Here is a 21,439-nt window from a genome sequence, read left to right on the forward strand (position 1 = left end):
GCTCGGCTATGATGACGTTTCTTGAAAACAAAATGAAATATTGCTCATTAGAAAAATGAATTGAAATCTTGTAATAATTCTCTTCTACTTATTAACACCAAGAATGCAATAAGACTGGCTTCATTTATCGATTTTTTTATTTTATTGTCCCTAGTATTGGGGGAGGCGTCATTCATCCTAGGCGAAATGCTGATGCGGATATCTGTCATTCAGTTTCGACTAGGTAAAATTAAATTACAGATATTTTAACTTCTAAAAATAAGAAGGCTGTCAAGACTTTAAACATTGTGTTCTCATTTTAGTGCTTTTGATATTTCTGAATTTAAGGCCCCTGGCATATTTTTGTAATGTATTTTGTTTGATTTCTTTTTTTCCCTCTTCTTTTATTGTCACTGTGAAAATGTTGTGTATGACTTGTAAATTTACTGTGCTGTTTAATGTTTGCTTATTTGTCATGTTTTGGCTCTTGATGTCAATTTGTTAAATAAAGGAATAAACCAAAAACAAAATATTTAACTTCCGCGTTACGTCATTACGTTGTCACCCATTGACCAATCGCATTTGAATCTTGTTTATGCTGCTTCCGTGTTGTGTCGGCAGGTTGTTTTGCTAAAACCGGCAGATTAAACACGACCGCGGATTACGGGAGAATACAATTACGTTTTTGTTTTTTTATGTGATTGTTGTTGCGTACTGCGTTAGATTCTGTGTCCTTTTCACCCCTCGCAACTTGTTATATTGCCCCGATTGCTAATGCTTCTCACGCTAAATTAAGCTATCAAGCTAACGAAGCAGACCAGCGTGGAAACGTTAACTGTTGCTTTGTTTTTGTCACATTTGATCAAGTTACTTTTTAATGCCAAATGGGTTAACTGTAAATTATTCGGAACGCTCTCTCTTTTACGTTTATCACCGTTGTGTGTGTGTGTGCGTGTGTCGGGAGCTAGCGAGCTTGGGCACAAACGCGTGCACAATTTACCGACAGGAGGTTGGATGTTTGTTGACCAAGTCAAGCCATGATGGTGCTCCGGCGGCTCCTGAGGAAGCGCTGGGTTCTGGGAATCGTCTTCGGGCTGTCGCTCATCTACTTCCTCACCAGCACGTTGAAACAGGTGTAGCATCAGCATGCAAGCGTTAAAATGAGTTTACCCTTGGCCTCGCCAATAGTAAATTGGAAAACAGCTGGGGTTCACAATTTACTGCAGGCATTACAACTGGCCGCCCTTTCCATGTCAATTCCATAGCAACAAGTGTTAAAATGAGTCCACGTATACAGGAGGAGCGAACCATACGAGACCGCGTCCTCTTGGAGGTGAGGGACACGGAGCGTCGCATCCCCTGGAAAGTGCGCTTCAACCTGGGCAACAGCAGTCGACAGATGGGCCACTGCCGGAACTCCATCCAGGGCAAGACGCTGCTCACCGACGAGTTGGGTGAGTGATGGGCCTTTCATTCTCTTCAAAGTGGTTGTCAAGGTGATGATGATACTGGGAAGTGGAACATGCTCTGGTGGGGGGGGGGGGGGGGGGTTGTATATATGCGGGACAGTTGGTCACTCTACTTCCAGGAGCTTTATCAATAAAGTTGAGGTGACTTTAAATTAGCGTAAAAATGTGTTGTCTCCTCGTGAAGGTTATGTGTGCGAGCGTAAAGACTTGCTGGTGAACGGCTGCTGCAACGTCAACGCGCCGCGCACCAGGCAGCACGTCTGCAAAAGCTGCTTGGCCAACGGATGCTGCAGCGTTTATGAATACTGCGTGTCTTGTTGTCTACGGCCAGATAAGGTAACTTCTTCATCTGCACGCACGCACCCAAAGCGCCGATGCAATCTGTCTATGATTGTAAGAAATTATGCAATTGGTCACACTGTCACTATCAGAACACATTTTTAGACATTTTCATAATCTCAAAAAAAAGGCAGAATCTTAGAAGAATAATGTATTTGTTTAAGAACAAATGTCTGAACGTTATGAGCATGACAATGAAGTTGTGCTTTAAAAGAAAAGAAAAGAGAAAAGTCAATTATAAAAGAACTATGTCATATTTTGACTAAGTAGTAATCGTGGATGAATTTTTTATCTTAAATTTATTTATTTATTTTTTAAATTCAGAAGCTTAAAGTCATATTTAACATTTTTAATAGCTTGTTTTGTCCTGGGTGGGAAATGCACATTTTTTCTTGGAGGGGGGAAAAAAAAGCCTGGACTTTCTTGGAAAAAAAATATTATTTATTTATCTATTTTAAAGAATTTTCTTGGGGGAAATGCGATTGACAAAATACATCTTCCTGGTCCTTCTCTTCTTTTTTTTTACTCTTTTTCAAAAATGACCCCCCATCAGATAACTTTGGAGGACAAAAGTCGGACGGTAAAGAGAATAAACAGCTGTAATTTCTATTATGTCCCTGGTTTTAGCAAGCTCTCTTGGAGCGCTTCTTGAACCGTGCCGCCGAAGGCTTCCAGAACCTCTTCACCGCCGTCGAGGACCTGTTTGAACTGTGCCTGGCCAAGTGTCGCACCTCCTCACAAGTACGTCTATCCAGAAGTCTCTTTTTCTTTGTCTTGTCACACTGGCTGGCGTTCCTGCAATCTTCTGAGCTCCATGTTGGCCATTTGCGACCCTGTTTGAAATTATTTTAACTGCAAAAATGTCTCAAGGTCTTCGAATATATTACCGTAAAAAGAAGTTTTCCCATTTAAAATGATCCAAAATCAACCCTCTGTACTATACACGAATCATAAATTAAAATTTGATATACACGTTACCTTTTGAAGATACAACTACACCGGATTAACGGACCAAAAAAAAAAAAAGTGTCCAGTCCACTCAAAAGTCAAAACAGTCCTTTGCACATTTACTTGCAAGTCTGACGGGAAAAAAACTATTGTTTGTTGTTTAAGCAGAGCGTCCAACACGAGAACACGTACCGGAACCCTCAAGCCAAGTACTGCTACGGCGAAAGTCCTCCGGAACTCCTTCCCATCTGAACCACCAAAAAGACCTTTGCTGCCTTTTTACCCTCCAAGCGCACGGACAACAAATACGGCATTTGCACTTGATAAGTGCATCCGCAGCACTTCCATTCAGTTGTGCGTGACGGTCATCGGCCGGCAGGCGTCTCTCGTTCGTTCAGGACGAGACCGATATAATCACTCGGTGACCTCCGCCAAGCACGCGGCAGGCAGGATACGTATTGTTTCCTGTGCTAAGAAATATTCAGGGCCACAATGAAGGAAGGACAACAATTGCATCCTGAGGATAGTCATGTCTTTTGTGAAACGGTTTGAAACGGGGAGTGGGAGAGATTTTTTTAATTTAAAAATAACAAAGGGGTTTAAGGGTGAAAAAGTAGGGTGAGTTTGAGAAAAGGCAAAAAAAAAATTGACTGTCCAACAACAAATGTATTGTCAAAGATTTTTTTCTTTAAGCTGATTTAGGACAAATTTAATGTGCTGAATCCAAATATCAGATTGGAAAAAAAATGACCCAATTGAGCAAAACATTTTTGTTGTATCTATGGGTATTTTTGCTAGTTTATTCAGACAATTTTAGATATTTTTTACCTATATTTATTAACAGATCCGCCTACTTTTGCCGACTATAAAATATACAGTAATATTTGATGGTTTGATTATTTAATAAACTGTTAGAATTTTTTTTTTCCTCAGATGAAAAATACCACCAAAAATCAACCCATACACTGAAAAAATAGGGAACAATATTTACTTGGGAAAAAACTAGTTTTTCACTCAGAAATTGATAGGCTTTCCTTTCCTTTTACCTGTAAAATGTAATTGTGAGTGAATAAAACTTTACTTTTTTTTTTTTTAAGTAAATATCACTCCCCATTTTTCCCAAAGATGTGACAAAAATAAAAATAAAAAACACGAGAAACTGATGTCATTTTCAATGAAATCGCACACAATTGTCCTAAACCAGCTGGAAAAAAACATAAGTCGGTGTTTTCTTTAACAGTTTTTTCTTGGGGGGGGGGGGGTATTTATATCATACTCTTTATTGTTAAACTCTGTTTAGTCCCTGTCAGTCAGGGGATGGTTAAAGAAAGTTGTAATTTTATTGTTTGATTGTCACTTCAACACTAACCCCCAAACAAAATGGCATCTCGTACGTCGGTGACATCATCGGAAGAGAAGACGGTACTGCACTATTCTCTATTCTTCTACTTTTGTTTCGCAGTCCTGCCATGGTAGAGGTCTGCGCTCCCGAGTGCCATCCTGCTCATCGTGTTAGTGTCCAGTATATCAGAGGTCCCCAACCCTGGTCCTCAGGGACACCCGGTATCCAGCCTGTTTTCCATGCCTCCCACAGCCAACACAGGTGATTCATATCATCAGCTAATCAGCAATCTCTGGAGAAGGCTGATAACGATCTCCACCTGTGTTGGCTGTGGGAGACATGGAAAACAGGCTGGATACCGGTCCCTGAGGACCAGGGTTGAGGACCACTGCAGTATATCAACGGATGTTCATGAACTAAAAGTGGTTGTGAAACCATGAAAGACTTTCAAAGCATTACTTAGCCATTGAGGTCAATCTTTTTTTTTTATGTCCGTTCGCCAGCCCAGGAAAAATGAAATTGCGAGACTAGCAATCTTGGGCCAAGGCTGCTCCATCACTCACAGCGTTACATTCAAAGGAGCACAGACTTTAAAATAGCTGTAGGTTGTTCAACTCTCCCACATTTTCAACCGATTTTCATTCTTTTTGTTGGACAAGACATGGTAAATGGTACTTGATTTATATCGCGCTTTTCCACCCTACAAGGCCCTCAAAGCGCTTCACATTCGACTACCCGTTCACCTACTCGTGACGCAGCATCAGGAGCAATTGGGGGTTCAGTATCTTGCTCAAGGATACTTCGACATGGTCACAAAGGCATGGGCTCGAACCCACAACCTCTGGATTGGGAGACGACCACTGAGCCACGCCCCCTCCACAACATGAACAAATATGCTGCCCCCCCCCCCCCCCCCAAAAAAAAGAGATTTAAAAATTCAACCTGAATCATATACTCATATGGTTACGAGTAAATCATCCAACTTACCGGAGACTACAGCACAGCGAACCAGAGCAGTCCCCTGTCCTAAGATGGCCGACCAGTCGTTTCATTGTAGACTCTGCCTTGAGACATCTAGTGTTCCCCTCTATGAGAGGGAGAGCCCAGTTTAAATGTCTTGGGAACAAAGTGAGAGAGAGAAGACATTAATTGTTGTTTTTCACACGGGGGGGGGGGGGGGTCATGAGTAAATTGGTGGCTGAGGATGGAGCTGCCATTAACGAGAGGTTGAAGACTTACAAGAAGGTTGACGTAGTGTGGGAAGACATGAGGAGGATGAAGGAGGAAAACGCGCTGTGGTGACAAACCGGGGGGGAAAAAAAGATGATGATGAACTCATGGTAAACATGTCGACCAGATGCCCCGTTAAGTAGAACGAGCTTCTAGAACTGAATTTTCAAACAATTTCAAAGAAACCTGGGAATTGCAAAAATCAACCGCTTCAGTAAAAAAAAATTCTGTGCAATAAAAAGATGACCAAATCAAAAGACTTTGTTTGACCACAGGATGGTGAAATGGTTTCCAAGCTCAATGGCAGACTTGCTGTGTGCTTAGAGGTAGCCATTTTTGGTGGGACGTTTTTCTCAGTTGACTTAAGATTGCCAAAACATGCCTACCAAATGTAATGTTGCTAAATGATTGCATGTGGGAAATTAACATTTGTAATGAGCAAGAAGCAACGCAATTAGTCATTGGAGATGTCCCAGAATGTGTTAATACGGTTGGACCATCTGCCCACAAATTCAGTCCTGATTGGAGTCAAGTGGTGACCCGTCCGTGTGGTGCCTTCAAGGGACGGACTGACGGCGTGGGACCATTAATCATCCCGCGGTCCTAACAAACCAAGGTCCTAATTAGGGAAAGATATGCGAGGCTGTCAGACTTTTTGCCAGCTTGATTAATGACCGTCACGGGGGAACCGAGCCTGGCAAGCCACACCCACTTTCTTGAAAAAGCTGCGAGTGGGTCTGGAACTCTGGATTTCCAAGCTAGGGGGAACCATTACTTCGCTAGTTCCCAAAGTCACTCAGTAGCGCCCCCTGGAAAGTTAGGGGGGAAATGAGTCCCTGACACTTCCAGGGATTGTACTTTGACAAACTCAACTTTATTTATAAAAGCACAAGCATTGCCGTATTACAAAGTGCTGTACATGCAGTAAAGGATAATAAGTAAGACCAGAACAAAACAAACATTTTAAGTAAGTCGCATACAAGTAAATAACATTTACATAAATAAATTCATAACGAGAAGTAGGGAAGTAAATAAATACATAAATAAATAGAATAAACATCCGATTCATAACACAGCACAAAGCATCGAAACAATGCTAAGTCTCGCGGTGTGCCAAAAGCCGAAGAATACAGATTTTAAGGTTTTAAGACGGGTTCGAAAAGTAGATCGAGGGAGATTGCCTAATATTGAGCGGAAGGTCGATCCCCTCCAAGTCTCCGCCTTGTCCTCGATATCTTGAATTGTGTCTGGTCTGCTGATCTGAGGCACCGGGGGCAGGTGCATTAGGGGTCCAAGAGCTCGGCGCGGTTTTTGTTGTTCATACATGTGGCCCATCATACAGTATTTAAAACCGTGGGCAGTATTTCATTTTTGAAATGGCTTGATCAGAAGCATCAAAAAGCCCAAAATGGCTCACAATACCGTCGAGGGGTAACAAGCAACAACACAATACTCGATTAAAACGGCACAGTATTCATAAACTCTGCATTTTAATTTATAACAATAAATAGCGCAATAACTTAAGTAAAAACATCAAAATAAATAATCATAATACTGAACAGTGACTATAGAACGACAGTGACCTCATCAGAGGAAAGTGCAAAAGGAATTGCGGATTGGTTCGTACCTGACTAGGCTTGTGGGTCTGCATTCTGAGGCCTTTGGGGGGGGGGGGGGGGACCCAAAGATAGACTTGTTGAGGGGCAAATGAGTTCTGACGGGGATTCCACTGTCGCCCACTCGATTTGCCCAAACATTTTCTCCACAACCTGAACAGAACTCTTCTCATCGTACCTCCAGATTTTCTGTGCGACATCATTTGAACGAATCCCTGTGAAAGGACTGGTTTTGAACCAGCTACCTTTTGTATTTTAATTCTACTTGGAGGTCTCGGCACCCTTGATTTTTTGTATCTGACTGCCTTCTGGAACTGGAATCTGCTCAAAGGTCTACATCTTAAGGACAGTTTTTGTCCCACAGAAATCAGCGAGAACCCTTCACACACTACAAGTGGCCAGTTCCAGTTCTAGTGTCAAACCGTTTTCTCTCCCACAAGCAGGCAGAACTCTTCTCTTGAGAAGTTTTCAGAAAAGCATAGAACAGTCATCAGTAGTAGAAAACGTATCGGTTGCCTCCTCGTGCTGGATTTCAGAGTCCAGCAAATTGTCCCCAACAGTTGTTCAAGCGCCCGTCGCCCTCCGGTTCACGCGGCCCTGGCAGTGTGGTTGTCGCACAGCCCCTGAGCCGCATTCAGGACCTGGTTGACCTCTGCCAGCCAGTCTTTCAGGGCCACGATGACTTTCCAGCCGTAGGACTTCTTGTCCCAACTGTGATTGAGGATCTGGTGCGTTGGCGCTACCGTTGTTAGCAACACCTCCGGGTAGACTCGCTGGACCAACTGTTTCAAGATGTTTCGCTGGCTGAAAAGACTCCACTTGACCGTGGTGAGATGCTCGGCAACGTTGGTGGGGTTGCCCCAATCCCCAATCTGGTAGTCTTCCACCTTGCTGATATTCAGGTGGAAGGCCTTGTTCTGGGCGTGGATGTCCTGAAGCTGCTCGGAGAAGACGGCGCCCCCCACGTTGTAGTTGGGGACATTGGAAGGCAGGCCGGTCAGGCCGTGAAAGGTGGTCTGGGGGGGGGGAGAGACGAAGAGCCATGAGTGTGCGCAACACATGACACGCGGCACAAAAAATCTGTCCTTGTTGCTATTGTGAGGCAGGAACTCATCTGGACTTTCGGTCACGGTGCCCCGTTACTAAAACAACACGATGGAACGCTGAACTTATCACGCCTTTGATTGCTTAATAAGAAAACATGAACATGACATTATGAAATAGCACTTGGCACTCATAGAAGCCTTTGCGGCAGAGAAGTTCCAGTCAAGTGGGTGGAGCTTACTTTGATTAGCTCTCTGCAGAGTTGGTTTAGAAATCAACTCTGTCAAATAACTCAACAGACCTCCATTTAAAACACACAGTGTTAGAAATACACTTTGGGGGTTGAACTTGAAATTAACTCTGAAACATTTGACACCAAAATTGTAATATTCCATTTTTTGCTGTGAACGGATTTTAATGGTGAAAAAAAAAATCAGGCCAACTATGGAGCTAACGGCTCTTTTTTTAAATCAACAGTTTTCTAGTTCAAAACAGCAGGTTGAACACAAAGAACACAACAACCAAATAGCACGTAGCTTCTAAAAAAACGAGCGAGAGAAAACAGTCTGTGATGCCTTCACGGCCGGCCAGACCGTCGGAAACTACCCAAGCCGCAACCCACCCCAAAGGTTTCTACACTATGTAACAGTCTTTGATTCTTGAAACACAAAATGTATGCAGTAAACACTTCCCAAAGTGCTGAACATATAAAAATATTATGATAAAAACAACAGCGAAGCATAAAACAAATTCAAACAATAAAATACCGAACTATACAAGTCAGCACACTTACGTATTCGTCAAGCAGCTGCGCCGTCGCAAGGCTGAGCAAGCTCGTGATTGACTTGAGGGTGGCGAAGGCGTCCTGGCAAGTAATGGCGGCGAGCAGCGCCGGGCGACATTCAAGAGCAACCAGCGTCACCAGCAGTGCTGAGCAAAAAAAAAAAAGGGCACATTCCCACACACGTCAGTTTCTTTAAGTCTTGAGCATTCGATTAGGCGATACGATACAAATTGTTCGCGTACAAAAGAATAGTCAAGGCTTTTGGTTTTTGTGTTTTCATGTGCCAAATATGGTACCAAAAAAAGGGAGTGCCCAATAAAATGCTTGTGCAAAATTTGTACGAAAATACACTGGATAAATCCATCAAAATTGCAAAATGTGTATATTTTCAAAAAAGTAACATCCTAATAAGAATGAAAATCATTTGTAAGGGAAAAAAAGGTGGGAAAAAATATTTTCTTGAGTTAACATTTTTGTTATCCAGGTAGAAATCAAGTTAAATAACGTGCTTAGGAAAAAAAGTATGTGAAAGTGGAAAAGTATTTTCGAGGGTTAACATTTTGGACATTGAAGTCATTCAGAGTAAAAGGCGTCATGTTTTCATGTATAAAATAAAAACAAAAGTGGCCTAAGCAATTAGATCAACACCAAAGGTAAGAAAAATAAGGCATAAAAAGTCACTTCAAGTAGACAAGTTTTTTCTGTGCTGCAAAATTGTCATTTCGAAAGTAGAATGTAGGTTCAGTCAGTGATTGAACAGTAAAGCTTGTTTTGTTTTTTCTTTAAATTTAAAGTCAACAACGTTGGAAAACAAACATAGAAAATCCTTTTTCCGGCCTTCACATTTTGAGCATTCAAATAATGCAACAAGCAGCCAGCATGCAACTTAAAGTGCTGAACATTTTGCTTTTTTGATTTATTTATTTTTAAAAGCCATTAAGAGTTTATTTAGAAAAGAGAAAAAAAAACATTTAAAAGGGTGGAAAATTTCTACCTAAACAAACGTTCAGAAAAACTCACTTATCAGAAATCTTAGCCGAAATCTTAGAATTTTGAAGTCATGCAATGAGTTGCCGTTGAAGGCATACATTTGTGTCCAATAAAACATGATTAGCGGTAGCATTTTAATGTATTTTATTTTTCTAAAAACATTACAAAGTAAAAATGTAGTATGTTCGCAAGAAGCGGAAAGTTGGAAATTGTGGACATTTCAAGTAATCCAACGAGTGCATTTATAGTGTTTTTCTTTTTGAATGAAGCGTTCTGTTGGCTTGATTTGTCAGAAGCAACGATAAGGTTCGGCTCAAATTGACCGTTTCAAGATAAAAACACGATAAACTTGATGCTTTTGTTGCAAATATTTCATCCTGAAATACGACCATTTGAAGTTATTTAACTGTCAAAAGGGTCAAGCCGGTAAACATTAGTAACTATTTTAATTGAAAATATGTTATAGTAAACCATTTAAATTGATGAGAATTTTATTTGCAAACAAATTAAATACAAATTTGTAGTTCTTCAACTTTAAAATGGGTCAATTTGACTATGCTGAATGTTTCAAAAGCATTCCGGCAAACATTTGTGACCACTTTAATTGAAAATATATCAACGTAAACCTTTTTCATTGATGAGAATTTTTATAGCAAAAAAAATGTACATTTTTAGTTCTTTAACTTTAACATGGGTCAGAAGGGTTAAGCACAAAGAGTAAAAAATGTTGACCATGTTAACACAATGGAAGAAATATTTGAGAAATTGTTACCACAGTGCAGCATCGTTTTGAGCGTGTGAGCCATCGTGTCCGTTCTTCATGTTGCTCCTCACTTGTGTCTCGTGTCTTATATGCGAGGAAGTGTCCTCATACGCTCATCATCATCATCATCATCATCATCATCATCATCATACTGGACTGAGCACTCCCACAACTGACACACTCGGGAAGTTCATCCTTGCAACACGTGTCAAGCATCCGTTTCACTGACACATCAGCGGTGCCGGACCTCCCTGGCACCGGCGCTCTCAAAATGGACTCGCAAATCTAAGAATACGGAGCCGCGCTTCACGTCCGCCGGGTCCCTCCCATCCCTGAATTTTGGCTTTTTCTTTGGCTTTTCTCGTGACGTCACCACAGCAGGAAAACGGCAACGGCCAAAGTACAAAAGCTCCTTGGCAACAATCGAGCAGAATGTTTCCCATTTTTCAGCATTTAAAAGAAAAAAATATATATGAATATGTTGTGAAATGTTCTTTCAACATGTCTATATGTGGCCTTCCAATACTTCTTTCTATTTTTATTTTCTAAAATGTTTCTTTAAAATTCTGATATTTTTTTCTTTACTATACAATATATCCATTTACATTTTTTAAACGCTTCCCTCTAGTTTGTGCATCATTTTGCCCAGAAAATTCTTTTTGTCGTAATTTTTGTCTTCACCTTTGTGTATTTTAATTTTTCGATTCTTACCGTCAACATTTTTGTATTTTTCCAAATATTTTTGCACATTTCTTGTTTGCTTTTTCTATTGTCTAATATTTTTGTATTTGTTGTCTGATACATTTTTTGTAATGTTTTTATTTTGAATTTTATTTTATTTATAAAAAATTATGTGTGAAGGTTAACTTATTCCAATGTCAATCATAATAGTATTTTTTTTTATATTTTTGCCTGATTTTGTTCTTTTTTATTTTCTCATAATTTTGTAATATGTGCATTTCTTTCCTTTTATTTCATAATTATTGTATTTTTTTCAGAATATTTCTTTAGACGTATTTATTCCAGAATGTTCCCGATAACTGTGGTGGTGGGAGGGGGGGGGGGGGGGGGAGAGAAAAAGCCACCAGCATCCTTCAAGTTTCCATATCGTCACCCTCTTAAAATAATTGCCTAAGCCATTTTTTTTTGCAAAAATATATTTTTTGCCTAATACATCTCATCATGATGCAAATTGTAATTTTTTTGTGATTCCTGAAAAAGCTGGAAAAAAAAATACCATAGGCGATTATTTTACGAAGGCGTCGAAATAATTTATTTTCATGACCGTTACGTTGAGCAACCGTCGAGCTAGTACAAAATGTAGCCCAGAAATGTTCGACTTCAAAAGTTTGTGCACGTTTTTGACCTGTTGTTGTTTTTGTTAGTTTGTATGTCCTTACGAAATGCTGACCCATTAAAAGGACGCTTGGCCTCCTCACGCGTTTAGGACGTTGGCTGCATTTTTGAGAGGACCGCGTTTAAGGAAAAAAAAAAAAAAAAGCAAGAAAACAAAACATCAGTTGTTGGAGCGCAAGTGCTGGTGGCATCCAAGGCGGAATGGGAGGTCAAGGTTCAGCCGGTGGTCGGGTCCGTCCGCTGCTTGTGCAGCAAGTCGCTCACACGAGAGATGTCCTCCTCGGGGACCTCAAAAACACACAAATAATTATTTGCTTTTGTATTTCTTTGTCGAAACCAAAGAGAATTGGGAGGCTTTGGAAGAGCATTTTCATAGCAAAAGACAAAGTAGTCTTTAAAACACTAAACCTTGTTCAAAATGCTACCTCGGCCCTTGTTAGAAACCCTAAACGTGTCTTGAAACTCTTCATTTGAAACCCTGAGCCACGAGGACCTGTTGGACGCTTGAATGACGCGGACAAAAGAAGAACGGAATCGTTGCCGCCTTTGTGAAAACTGAAATCTCCATTTTGGAGGTTTGCCTGGGACGACGAGTGCGAGTGGAAATAAAAACACACCCGCATAAGAGTCAAGGGTAACACATCACTTCACTCTTAAATTTCTGTGGAATTTAAAAAAAATACTCTTGACTAATCCGCTGAGTCGTCGTCCCTTCCCGGTTGTAGTATTTGAATTCGAGATGACGTGACTCACGCACGCTCGTCTATTTCTTGCACTTTCCGACGTTTTTTGGAGCGCCGGGTGAGGGACAACCTCAACTTTCTTTAACCTCGTTGCGACAGGCGCAAAACAACAGCTTTCGCGAGGGTGGGGGCGGGGCTGGAAGGGTTCGCCGCTTGGTGGGCTCGTTGCATTTACTTATGACAGTGCACTAAAACTGCTAAGATTAGTCCAATAGGCGGTAAAAATACACACGGCAGGCAGCCTGCTTCCTGTCAGCGCCGCTTGCGTCGGTCAGCTCAACATCAAAAAAAGGGATCTTGCATCAATAGAACAAAAACACAAGTCTTTTTTTTTTTCTTGGGAGACAGCAAATTTCATCATCATATTTTGTCCTCAGTGAACCATAAATACATATTTTTTTGTTTTTGAAAAAATAAAATTTGAAGTCAATAAGCCTAACTACGTTTCTGTAAACATCAAAGACACGTTGCACTTCATTCAATTGACAAGGCCGACCTCTTTTTTGTAAAAGTCAACAGTTTAATATTAATTAGGTTAACATTTTTTCATCATCAATGTCCTCAAACCTGTCTTTATACATCAAAGTCCTCATGTAAACATCAAAGACAAATGTTAGTCCTCCTTGATCATTACATGTTTTTGCTGACATCAAATACTTTGTGTTGAGCGAACTACAGTCACTTGTTTTGAGCAAAATCAAGATTCCTAAATGGGTTTTTGGTGAACGTCAAAGGCTTTAGTCTTGAATGAACCCAACCTATGTCAACAATGAATCAAACGTGCAAGGTTTTGGTAGCATCAAAGACTATTGAGTCTTGAATGATGAAAAACCAAAGAAAATTGAAAGTAAATGAACTTCATGTATGTGTTTTGTAAGCATCAAAGACAATTTAATGTCTTCGTAAAGAAAACATCCTTTTAAGAGGCATCGTTTTGTAAACAAATAGGGTTTTTTTTATCATCAAAGACCAGACCTTATGAGTTCTGTAAAAAAAAAAAGTTTGTTTTTGCTACCATCCAAGAAAATTTTGCCCCAATTAACTGAACATACGAGTTTCTGTGAACATCAAAGACCAATTAGCTGTCAACATAACCAAATCCAACATGTGTTTTTTACCCCAGACGAGTTTTTGTTAACATCAAAGACACTTTCAACTACTATAACACGTGTTCTTTCTATCAAAGACAATTTTGCACGTTTTTCGGAAACATCAAAGACAACGCAACTGCCCCCCAACTTAACATTTTCTTTAACATCAATGACAATTCATTCTTCGTGTTTCTGTCAACTTCAAAGCGTCTTAGATGAGCGTTTTTGTAAACCTCAAAGACAGCCGAGCCCCGCCCACCCCACTTCCTCGCCTGCTGGTGAGTCAAGGCGGCAGAAATGCTTCCGGATGATAAAGCAAGCAAGCGCGCCTTAAATAAAAGAGTGAGTGAGTGAGTCGGGTTTTTGAGTCACGCGAAGTCAGGATTGGTCAGCGGTCGGACCGCGGGCGCTGCGACGGCGTCCACTCACCAGAGCGTGGTCAAAGCTGAACGTGCTGATGTAGTAGGCGGAGATGTCGCAGTCGGCGAGCGGTTGCGAGATCTGCGCCACGATGCCGCACTCGTCTGAAAGCAGCCACGAGCACACGTTTGGCTCGGGAGGCCATCTTGAAAAGACAGACCGGGCACGAGAGCGCTCGCTCACCGAAGCCGAGGGGTTGTCCGCCGATGCGCACCATCCTCCACAGTTCCCCGGACGAGCTGGTGAACAGGAGATCGGCGGGGAACCTGGGACATCCAGAACAGCTTTGAGTCGAGGAAAACTTACGGGAACATCAAAGACCAGCAGCAAACATCTGAGACGAACGCCACTCTGATATTTCGTGGAGTTATTTTGAAACTTCACTTTGAATATACAGTGACGCAAACATGCGTGTTGTCGCTAAGACGCTGACGTTTTCTGCGAAGCTAACATGCTGAAATATCAAAGAGAACCTCAAATGCATATACGCACTAAACATCAAATACAAATTGTGAACACCTTAAAACGATTCGATTTTTTAAATGCCCATAACAGAGTTATTTTTTTTTTTTTTTACATCAAATAATTTCTACTCGTCAATGTTAAGTTTAACGTACACATTTTGATCAGCATCAAAGACACAAGAAGACTCTTCTTTCAATTTGTCAAACATCTAAGACCATTTAAACCATTGAATGCACCTAATTTAGCTTGTTTGTTTTTTTACATCAACGACAAGTTTGAGACGTGGACGAATATTTTATGGAAGGATTAGCATAATTAGCATAACATCAAAGACAATTTCACCCTGAAGCGTGCGTACGTGCTTTTTCTGGACACAATAAACTGAAAGCTGCTGATTTTTCTCAACAATTTCATCTTCAATTGCACGTGCTTAGCATTGTAGCTTATTTAGAAAAAAAAAAAAACCATCAAAGACACTTTAGAGCAGTGTTTCTTAACCTTCCTGGAGTTACTTAACCCCACCAGTTGATTTATTTTATTTTTTCTGAATGTAAGACATCGGTATTTGGTTTACTAGTAAACAAAAGGATCAGGTAGTCGCGTCAGCTTTTTGGAATCCGTCCGGCTCCACCTTAAGAAGCGCCGCTTTCGAGCCGCCGGAGGACGTCAACGTCCGTGTTGTCGTTCGCGTTGTCACGGCAGCCACGATCACACTTACTGTCTTTGAGCGAGCGTGTCCATGACGAGCGACACGTAACCGTCAATCAGAGAGAAGGAGAAGAAGTTGATCCGCTCCAAGTCTGCGCTGGAAGACGAAGTCTCGTCTTCTTTGGCGCTGCGAGGCAAACGCAAAACTTTCACTTTGGCAACTACAGCAATCTTGAGTTGACCCACAAAAGCGTCTCGTGACGTAAACCTTGCAAAGACGCAAGAGGTCTGCCTCCTTTTTGATCGCAAGAGATTTGCCATTTTGGCATTTCCAGGGAAGGACGTGTCCAGGACAAAATCCTTTTAGAGCTTTCCAAAACTACTAACATGAATTTGGTAGACATGTCAATCATGAATATGCAAAAAAAAAAAAAGCTGAGCAAGTCTGTCATTTGGCCTTGGCACTGACCTTTTAGGGTCAATTTGACCATTTCCAAAATACAAAAAAACTCATCAGAGAGATTTTGGTACCAAATTTGAACTACTTCTACAAGATCACGCAAAATGATGAGAATTTGGAGTTTTTGTAATTTGAACACGGCAGCGGAATTTGATGGCTCGCCCAACCAATCACATGGATGAAAATTAGAAGTTGCCAGTTAGCAATATGCAACTTAGTAAGCATGTCTGTCATGAGGAGACCCACAAAAAAAAGTCCCAAGAAGCCATGCCAGAAGAGGCACAGGACGGATAGGACAGGATATTTTTGGTGACAGATTTCCCATTTTCAAAGACAAACTTGTCCTTGAGATTTCAATTCAGCCACTTGGCAGTTTGGCTTAGCAACATGAAATTTCATAGATGGAGCTAACACCTTTAGTTACAGGAAGGCTGCCATTTTGGTTCAAAGAAGTCAAAAATGAGCTTGTTGGCCACCACCGGATTTTTTAAATGTACAATCCAGCCCCTGAAACGCATTTCATTTCACAAAATGGCCTTTTGTGTCTGTCACGAGTAGACTGACGGGAAAAAAAAAAAAAAGTCTCCAGGATCTGTGCCGTAAAAGAACTGGGAAGCCGTTTCATCTCAATCTTGTTTTGTTACTGGCCACACACGCGCATTTCGTCTGTTGCCACATTTTGAGCTACAGCGCCACCTGGTGTTCTGACAAGGGTACTGCAGTCCATCGCTCTCACCTGCTGGAGTAGAAGAGCACGTCGATGAGCGTGGTGGCGATGGAGGGCAAAGTGTCCGGGTCCAAGGACATGACGCAGAAGCGGTTCTGAGGGATGAGCACCGGGTGAAGCGTGCAGGCCGGCACGGCTGCCGACAAAATAAGAGGCGGGCTTTGCTGACATTGGCATTTTCCTTTCATTTTGACTCATCGTATTTGCCCAAAAATGGTTTTCATTTCTGGAAAGACGTCACCATCAAAAGCCCTTCAACTTGATGCAGGATTCTGTGTGCTTTGTTGGCAATCATTCTTTCTATTTTCAATTGGCAATTGTAAAAATAAATAAATAATATAAATATATAGCTTTATGGAATTCTTAGGATCCGAATAAAAAAATCGAAATATGGACCACGTTTGATTTGAATATTTATAGGGCCCAAACGAGTGAATTTAATCAGCTGATATGAGCTCGTCCAAAATCAGAAACAATTTGGAGTCTTTTTTTTTTTTTAATACACATTTCGAGCATTCAAACATTGACTCGAACCGCCCCAAAAAAGGTCCATTTTTGCAGCTTTTTCCCCGTTGTAAAGTTAAGCTCACCTTCTTTGCCGTTCTTGTGGAGGCCGTTGGCGACGTCGTGGCCGCGGACGAGGAGCGACTCGCCTCCGACTTCGCGGAAGATGTTGAACTCCTCCTCCAGAGTGCTCACCACCACCGGCAGGTCTTTCTCTCTCACCTGCGCGCGCAAAAACAGCGGCCCGTTGACTTCACTTGCACGCACAACACGACTTCTTTCTTTGCTCGCGGCTAAATGTTGGCTGCTGAGCGAATGTTTGGCTTTTGCAGGGAAATTGCACACCGAAATTGAATGAACCTCAATCGACTTTCTGACAACTTTTGAAAGCACGCGTTCAACTCGTCAGTCTTTCAATACTTTTGATTCATTTCTCAAAAATGTGAAAATTTTTCTTGTTTAGTTTCTCTGATTTTCCTTCTAAAAAATGCAAAGTTGATTTTTTAAAGCACAATTTTACTTCAAAGAATGATGCATTTAGTGCATTTTCCTGTATATTATTAACTACCTCAGCCCAAAAAATCCAACTTTCTAAAATCATTTTCACACACCCCAAAAAATAATAATCAGTTGGCTGACCAGGATGAAGTCGGTCTGATATGTGGACAGCATGAAGACGGAGACGTGCTGGCGGGCGAGCGGCGCGATGACCGACTCGGCGACCTTGGTGACGCCGGCCGGCTGCGAGCCCAGCGAGGCGGAGGCGTTGCCGTCGGACAGCACGTTGAGCGGCAGCCACACCGAGTCCTCCGCCTGCAGTTGCGACGAGGCCTCCAGCTCTGCCCACAAGATGGCGTCAATCATCAGCGCACGGCAAGACTTGCTGATGTTGCTTTTGCACACCTGTTTGTGCATAATTCTTTTCTGTCTTTCGATAGGCTGAGTTAATCACATGACAAACATGACTCAATTAATGGAGTTAAAAATAGATGAATGCGTTATTACGATCATACGTCATCGCAGCGCTAATACAAATACTATATTAATCAATAATCATATTATTTCCCATACTTGTTAGAATACAGAGAGTAAAAGTAAACTGCTGTTTGTTATTATTATTTTTGTTGTCGTACCTTTGAAGCCCTCCTCATCCAACACGACTGTGAAATTCTCGGGGGTCTCGGTCATACTGAAGAACTTGCATCTGAAAGAAGGATTTTTTTCTTTTCTATTAAAAAATGACATTGTGGGGACACATACATGTAACATCCCCTCATTGTTGTTTTCCATTCATTACTGTTCTCTATTTAACATACGAATGATACAATAAACGTTCATAAATGAAGTTCTCGCATCTGGAGTCAAAGTCATTTACACAACGAGGAACTTCTTGTTCCTGTCGTCAGCTGTCAGGAGTGACTGCTTCCGTTTCAAAACATTCGAGCAAATGTTCCACTCTTTCCATCTTCATCACCGACTCCTCAATCAGCTCCTGTTGACGCAGCATCAGGAGGTGCAGTGTCTTGCTCAAGGGCACACGGGTTGAGGCCCAAACCCGCAACGCCCCCCAAAAGAACAATGGATAAGACTAACAATTTTTTTTACAAACCAATAAACTTATCTCATCTCACAATATCAGTCTGCAATCTTATCATGGCCAAATATCACGAACATGATCAAATCAACCTCCAGCCATGACTTTCTGCAGATGTAGAAACCAGGATTAAAGGATTTCACATTCGATAATCAGCAAAAATGAGGCTGTTCTTGAAACACTTCCCGTTTTCACTTTTCTTCCTTCAAATTGAGGTCAAACTAAACGATGTGCCGCCATCTAGTGGCCAAATATGGAATTACATACAAACTAAATGAGAGGCAAAACAATAGTTAAACTGTACAAAAACAATCCACAAAATAACAGGACGCGAAACACACGATCAAGTAAAAATAATAATAATAATAAGCATAACAAGGATTTTCCACAAACAATTTTTTTTTCATATTGATTTGAAACAACTCTGTTAATAGTTGAAACCATGACAGCCAGTATGATTGCTCATGAATGCGTGATGGAGCGCAAATGGCGAACCGCGGCCTAGCGGGAGAAAAGTGAAAAAGGATGTGGAAGACAACAACAGCCTGCAGGCCACAGAAGGAAGCTCAAGCGACATCCACGAATTGTTGCATGCGTTCACGCTGGAAACGGCCAAAAAGAAAAACATTTGTTGTGGATTTTGTTTTGTCTCCGCCTGAGATGAAAGGATGCTCCACCCTGCAGTTCCTGCGCAACCCGAGCGACTGCTGACTCGGCGAATTCTCGCCACCGGCCCTCCGTGTGTGTTTGTGTATGTGTGTGTGTAACAAACAACACACATTGTGATCCTTAAAGTTGACCTTTCACCTTCCTGTTGGTCTCCTCTAACTTTTAAAATCATCAGATCCTTTACATTCTCCTAAATGTTGCGTTGTTGTGCATGTTTTGATCCTTGTTTTGCTTTTTGGCTTACACGTCACATACGTAAACACATTCTTGCGCTTTTCCACTTCCCGCAAGCGTCCAGACACTTTTTGTCCACAAACCGACATTGAGCACGAAACCGAGAGGCCATTTAGCACATGTACGTGTACTCCCCTTTCCTGCACTCCACTTATGGGAGTTCCTCCCTAATGAATGGAAAAGGGGAGGATAAAAAAATCTAAAAAACTGAAACAGGCTTTTCCTCACTGGAACAACTTTTGGATCATTAGGAAATAATACACGTGCAGCTGTTTCAGTTTAATTCATAAAGTACAGACAGGCTCTCGCCAGACATTTCTCTTTTTCCCCTCTTTATTTTAATGTTTGGGTGAACTAATGCGCCATTTTTAAAGCGAGCGTTGGAGCGCTCGTTTTGTTTTTGACACAGCATGAAATTTGACAATTGAGCAACATTATACTTTGTCAACATACCAACACTAAAGAAATACACTGTACAATCAGAAATTCCAGTTCAGTTAAATTAGAATAAAGATTACACATGAACATAACGTTTTAGTAATACAAAAAAATAGAATAAATCCCAGTTCCCACCTTCCACGACTGCAGGGTTAGGGTTAGGGTTAACAAATGGGGGCGCACTATTGCATCATCACAAATCAGGGTCTGATTGGATCACCTTTTATGTTCAACGCCCAAGAAAGCCAATGGGAGTCGGTGGGCGTGGCCTCAACTATAAGCAGGTGTGCAACATGCCAACACTGCTGTATTCGCAACCACGCGGTAGTAGTACATCTCACACTCACAAATTAAGACGGGACAGCACACAAGTCTGTCAGCCTTGTTAAATACGTAAAGTGGACCCACCAAAGATGAACTCGGCGGGTATAACATGTCGCGAAAGTTAAACAAAAGTTGTCCATCATTGTGAGACTTCGCAGTGACGTTAAGAGAGGAGGGGCGGTTTACAACACAAATTTCCCAGGTTTAGGGAACGCAGCACAGTCAGTCGCAGCCTTATAAAAACATGAGATGTTATCATCACACGAAGTACACATTTAGATGGCGGCAGTTTATCCGTGGATTCAAGCGAAACTGGTCCTTTTGGCAACCTGGCACGGCGGCAGCATCACCAAATATGCACACTGACGTAACTTCTCCCAAATGTTCCGAGTGGAGAAAATCAACAAGCTCTCGCTTACCGTGTCCGGCGGCGGAGGAATATCAACTTGATCAGCGCGTGCGTGAATTGCGCCAGGCCGCTCTTGGTGATGCTGGTGACCCGCAGCCGGTGGTCCAGAATGTGCAGCTCCATGTCCAGACGCTAGTTAGCACTTGACGCTAACCAGTAATAACAACCACTAACCTTGCACACCCAAAAACACTCGCATTTGCTGTCCGCCGGATGAAAAACATCCGACAAGCCCAGCCAGCGCAACTACCGTATATTCAAATGAGCAAAGGCAACAGACCGCCCCCCTTCCCTCCTCTTAAAGTAACAGTGTATGATTTCGCGCTCTTGCCATCTTGAACTCATGTTTCACTCAAACTGCAGACTAGGTGGGGAAAAAAATTGTAGTTAAATCACAGTCTCTACACAAGTACAAGTAAAAAATAATAATAAAAAGACAGTATTAGGTATTGAGTAAACTCCTAAGTAAAAGAAGAAAATATATATGCTATATTATTTTGATAATTTGGCACAACTACGTTAGCGTAACATGTATGCTATCAAAACGTGTTTATAATGCTAACATTATCAACTGACCTCCCAAAAAAAGCAAAATTAGCAAATGGTAACAACTGAAAACACCGTTTCTTTTTTTCCCAGATGATTATTAAAAAAAAATAAAATTTAATGGCAGCAGCTGCTGGTTTTTATGCTATCATAATACAACACACTTGCCACAAACCGTTTCATGTCTATTCTCATAAAGTATACAGTAGCAAGTAGAGATATTTGTTTTCAAATGGAGTGCGTAAAAGTAAACTAGTCAATCACCAGCCAAATTTCAGGTTGTTAAGTGAACCATTTGCTCAAGATC

The 21,439-nt window shown here is 41.4% G+C and overlaps 2 protein-coding genes across 3 annotated transcripts; one reads left to right on the forward strand and one right to left on the reverse strand.

Moving 5' to 3' along the window:
- Positions 1–870: 870 nt before the first annotated feature.
- Positions 871–5,566, forward strand: spring1 (SREBF pathway regulator in golgi 1). 2 transcript variants are annotated; one of them, XM_077561547.1, is made up of 5 exons: positions 871–1,112; positions 1,277–1,433; positions 1,633–1,784; positions 2,415–2,528; positions 2,901–5,566. In XM_077561547.1, the coding sequence occupies exons 1-5, from the start codon at positions 1,017–1,019 to the stop codon at positions 2,985–2,987; spliced, it is 606 nt and encodes a 201-aa protein (XP_077417673.1). In that variant the 5' UTR covers positions 871–1,016; the 3' UTR covers positions 2,988–5,566. The 2 variants fall into 2 exon arrangements, with proteins under 2 accessions (XP_077417673.1, XP_077417674.1); XM_077561548.1 differs by having other exon boundaries at positions 2,904–5,566.
- A 593-nt stretch (positions 5,567–6,159) lies between these two features.
- castor1 (cytosolic arginine sensor for mTORC1 subunit 1) lies at positions 6,160–21,125 on the reverse strand. Its single transcript, XM_077561541.1, has 10 exons — positions 20,597–21,125; positions 18,052–18,122; positions 17,558–17,757; positions 17,005–17,140; positions 16,424–16,550; positions 15,298–15,414; positions 14,298–14,380; positions 14,124–14,218; positions 8,761–12,148; positions 6,160–7,939 (listed from the first exon to the last, which is right to left on the reverse strand). Exons 1-9 carry the CDS (start codon positions 20,707–20,709, stop codon positions 12,077–12,079), a joined length of 1,014 nt encoding a protein of 337 aa, XP_077417667.1. The 5' UTR covers positions 20,710–21,125; the 3' UTR covers positions 6,160–7,939; positions 8,761–12,076.
- Positions 21,126–21,439: the final 314 nt, after the last annotated feature.

The sequence above is a fragment of the Vanacampus margaritifer genome, chromosome 3 (genome assembly GCF_051991255.1).
Source record: "Vanacampus margaritifer isolate UIUO_Vmar chromosome 3, RoL_Vmar_1.0, whole genome shotgun sequence".
Lineage (NCBI taxonomy): Eukaryota > Metazoa > Chordata > Actinopteri > Syngnathiformes > Syngnathidae > Vanacampus > Vanacampus margaritifer.

Excerpts from the sequence above, each read along its gene's own strand:
- spring1 (XM_077561547.1), top strand. The coding sequence starts at position 1,017 with ATGATGGTGCTCCGGCGGCTCCTGAGGAAGCGCTGGGTTCTGGGAATC. Across the intron at positions 1,113-1,276 it reads TCACCAGCACGTTGAAACAG|GAGGAGCGAACCATACGAGA; the intron begins GTGTAGCATCAG and ends CCACGTATACAG. Across the intron at positions 1,785-2,414 it reads GTTGTCTACGGCCAGATAAG|CAAGCTCTCTTGGAGCGCTT; the intron begins GTAACTTCTTCA and ends CCCTGGTTTTAG.
- castor1 (XM_077561541.1), bottom strand. The coding sequence starts at position 20,709 with ATGGAGCTGCACATTCTGGACCACCGGCTGCGGGTCACCAGCATCACC. Across the intron at positions 18,123-20,596 it reads TTCCTCCGCCGCCGGACACG|ATGCAAGTTCTTCAGTATGA; the intron begins GTAAGCGAGAGC and ends TCCTTCTTTCAG. Across the intron at positions 17,758-18,051 it reads GGATGAGGAGGGCTTCAAAG|AGCTGGAGGCCTCGTCGCAA; the intron begins GTACGACAACAA and ends TCTTGTGGGCAG.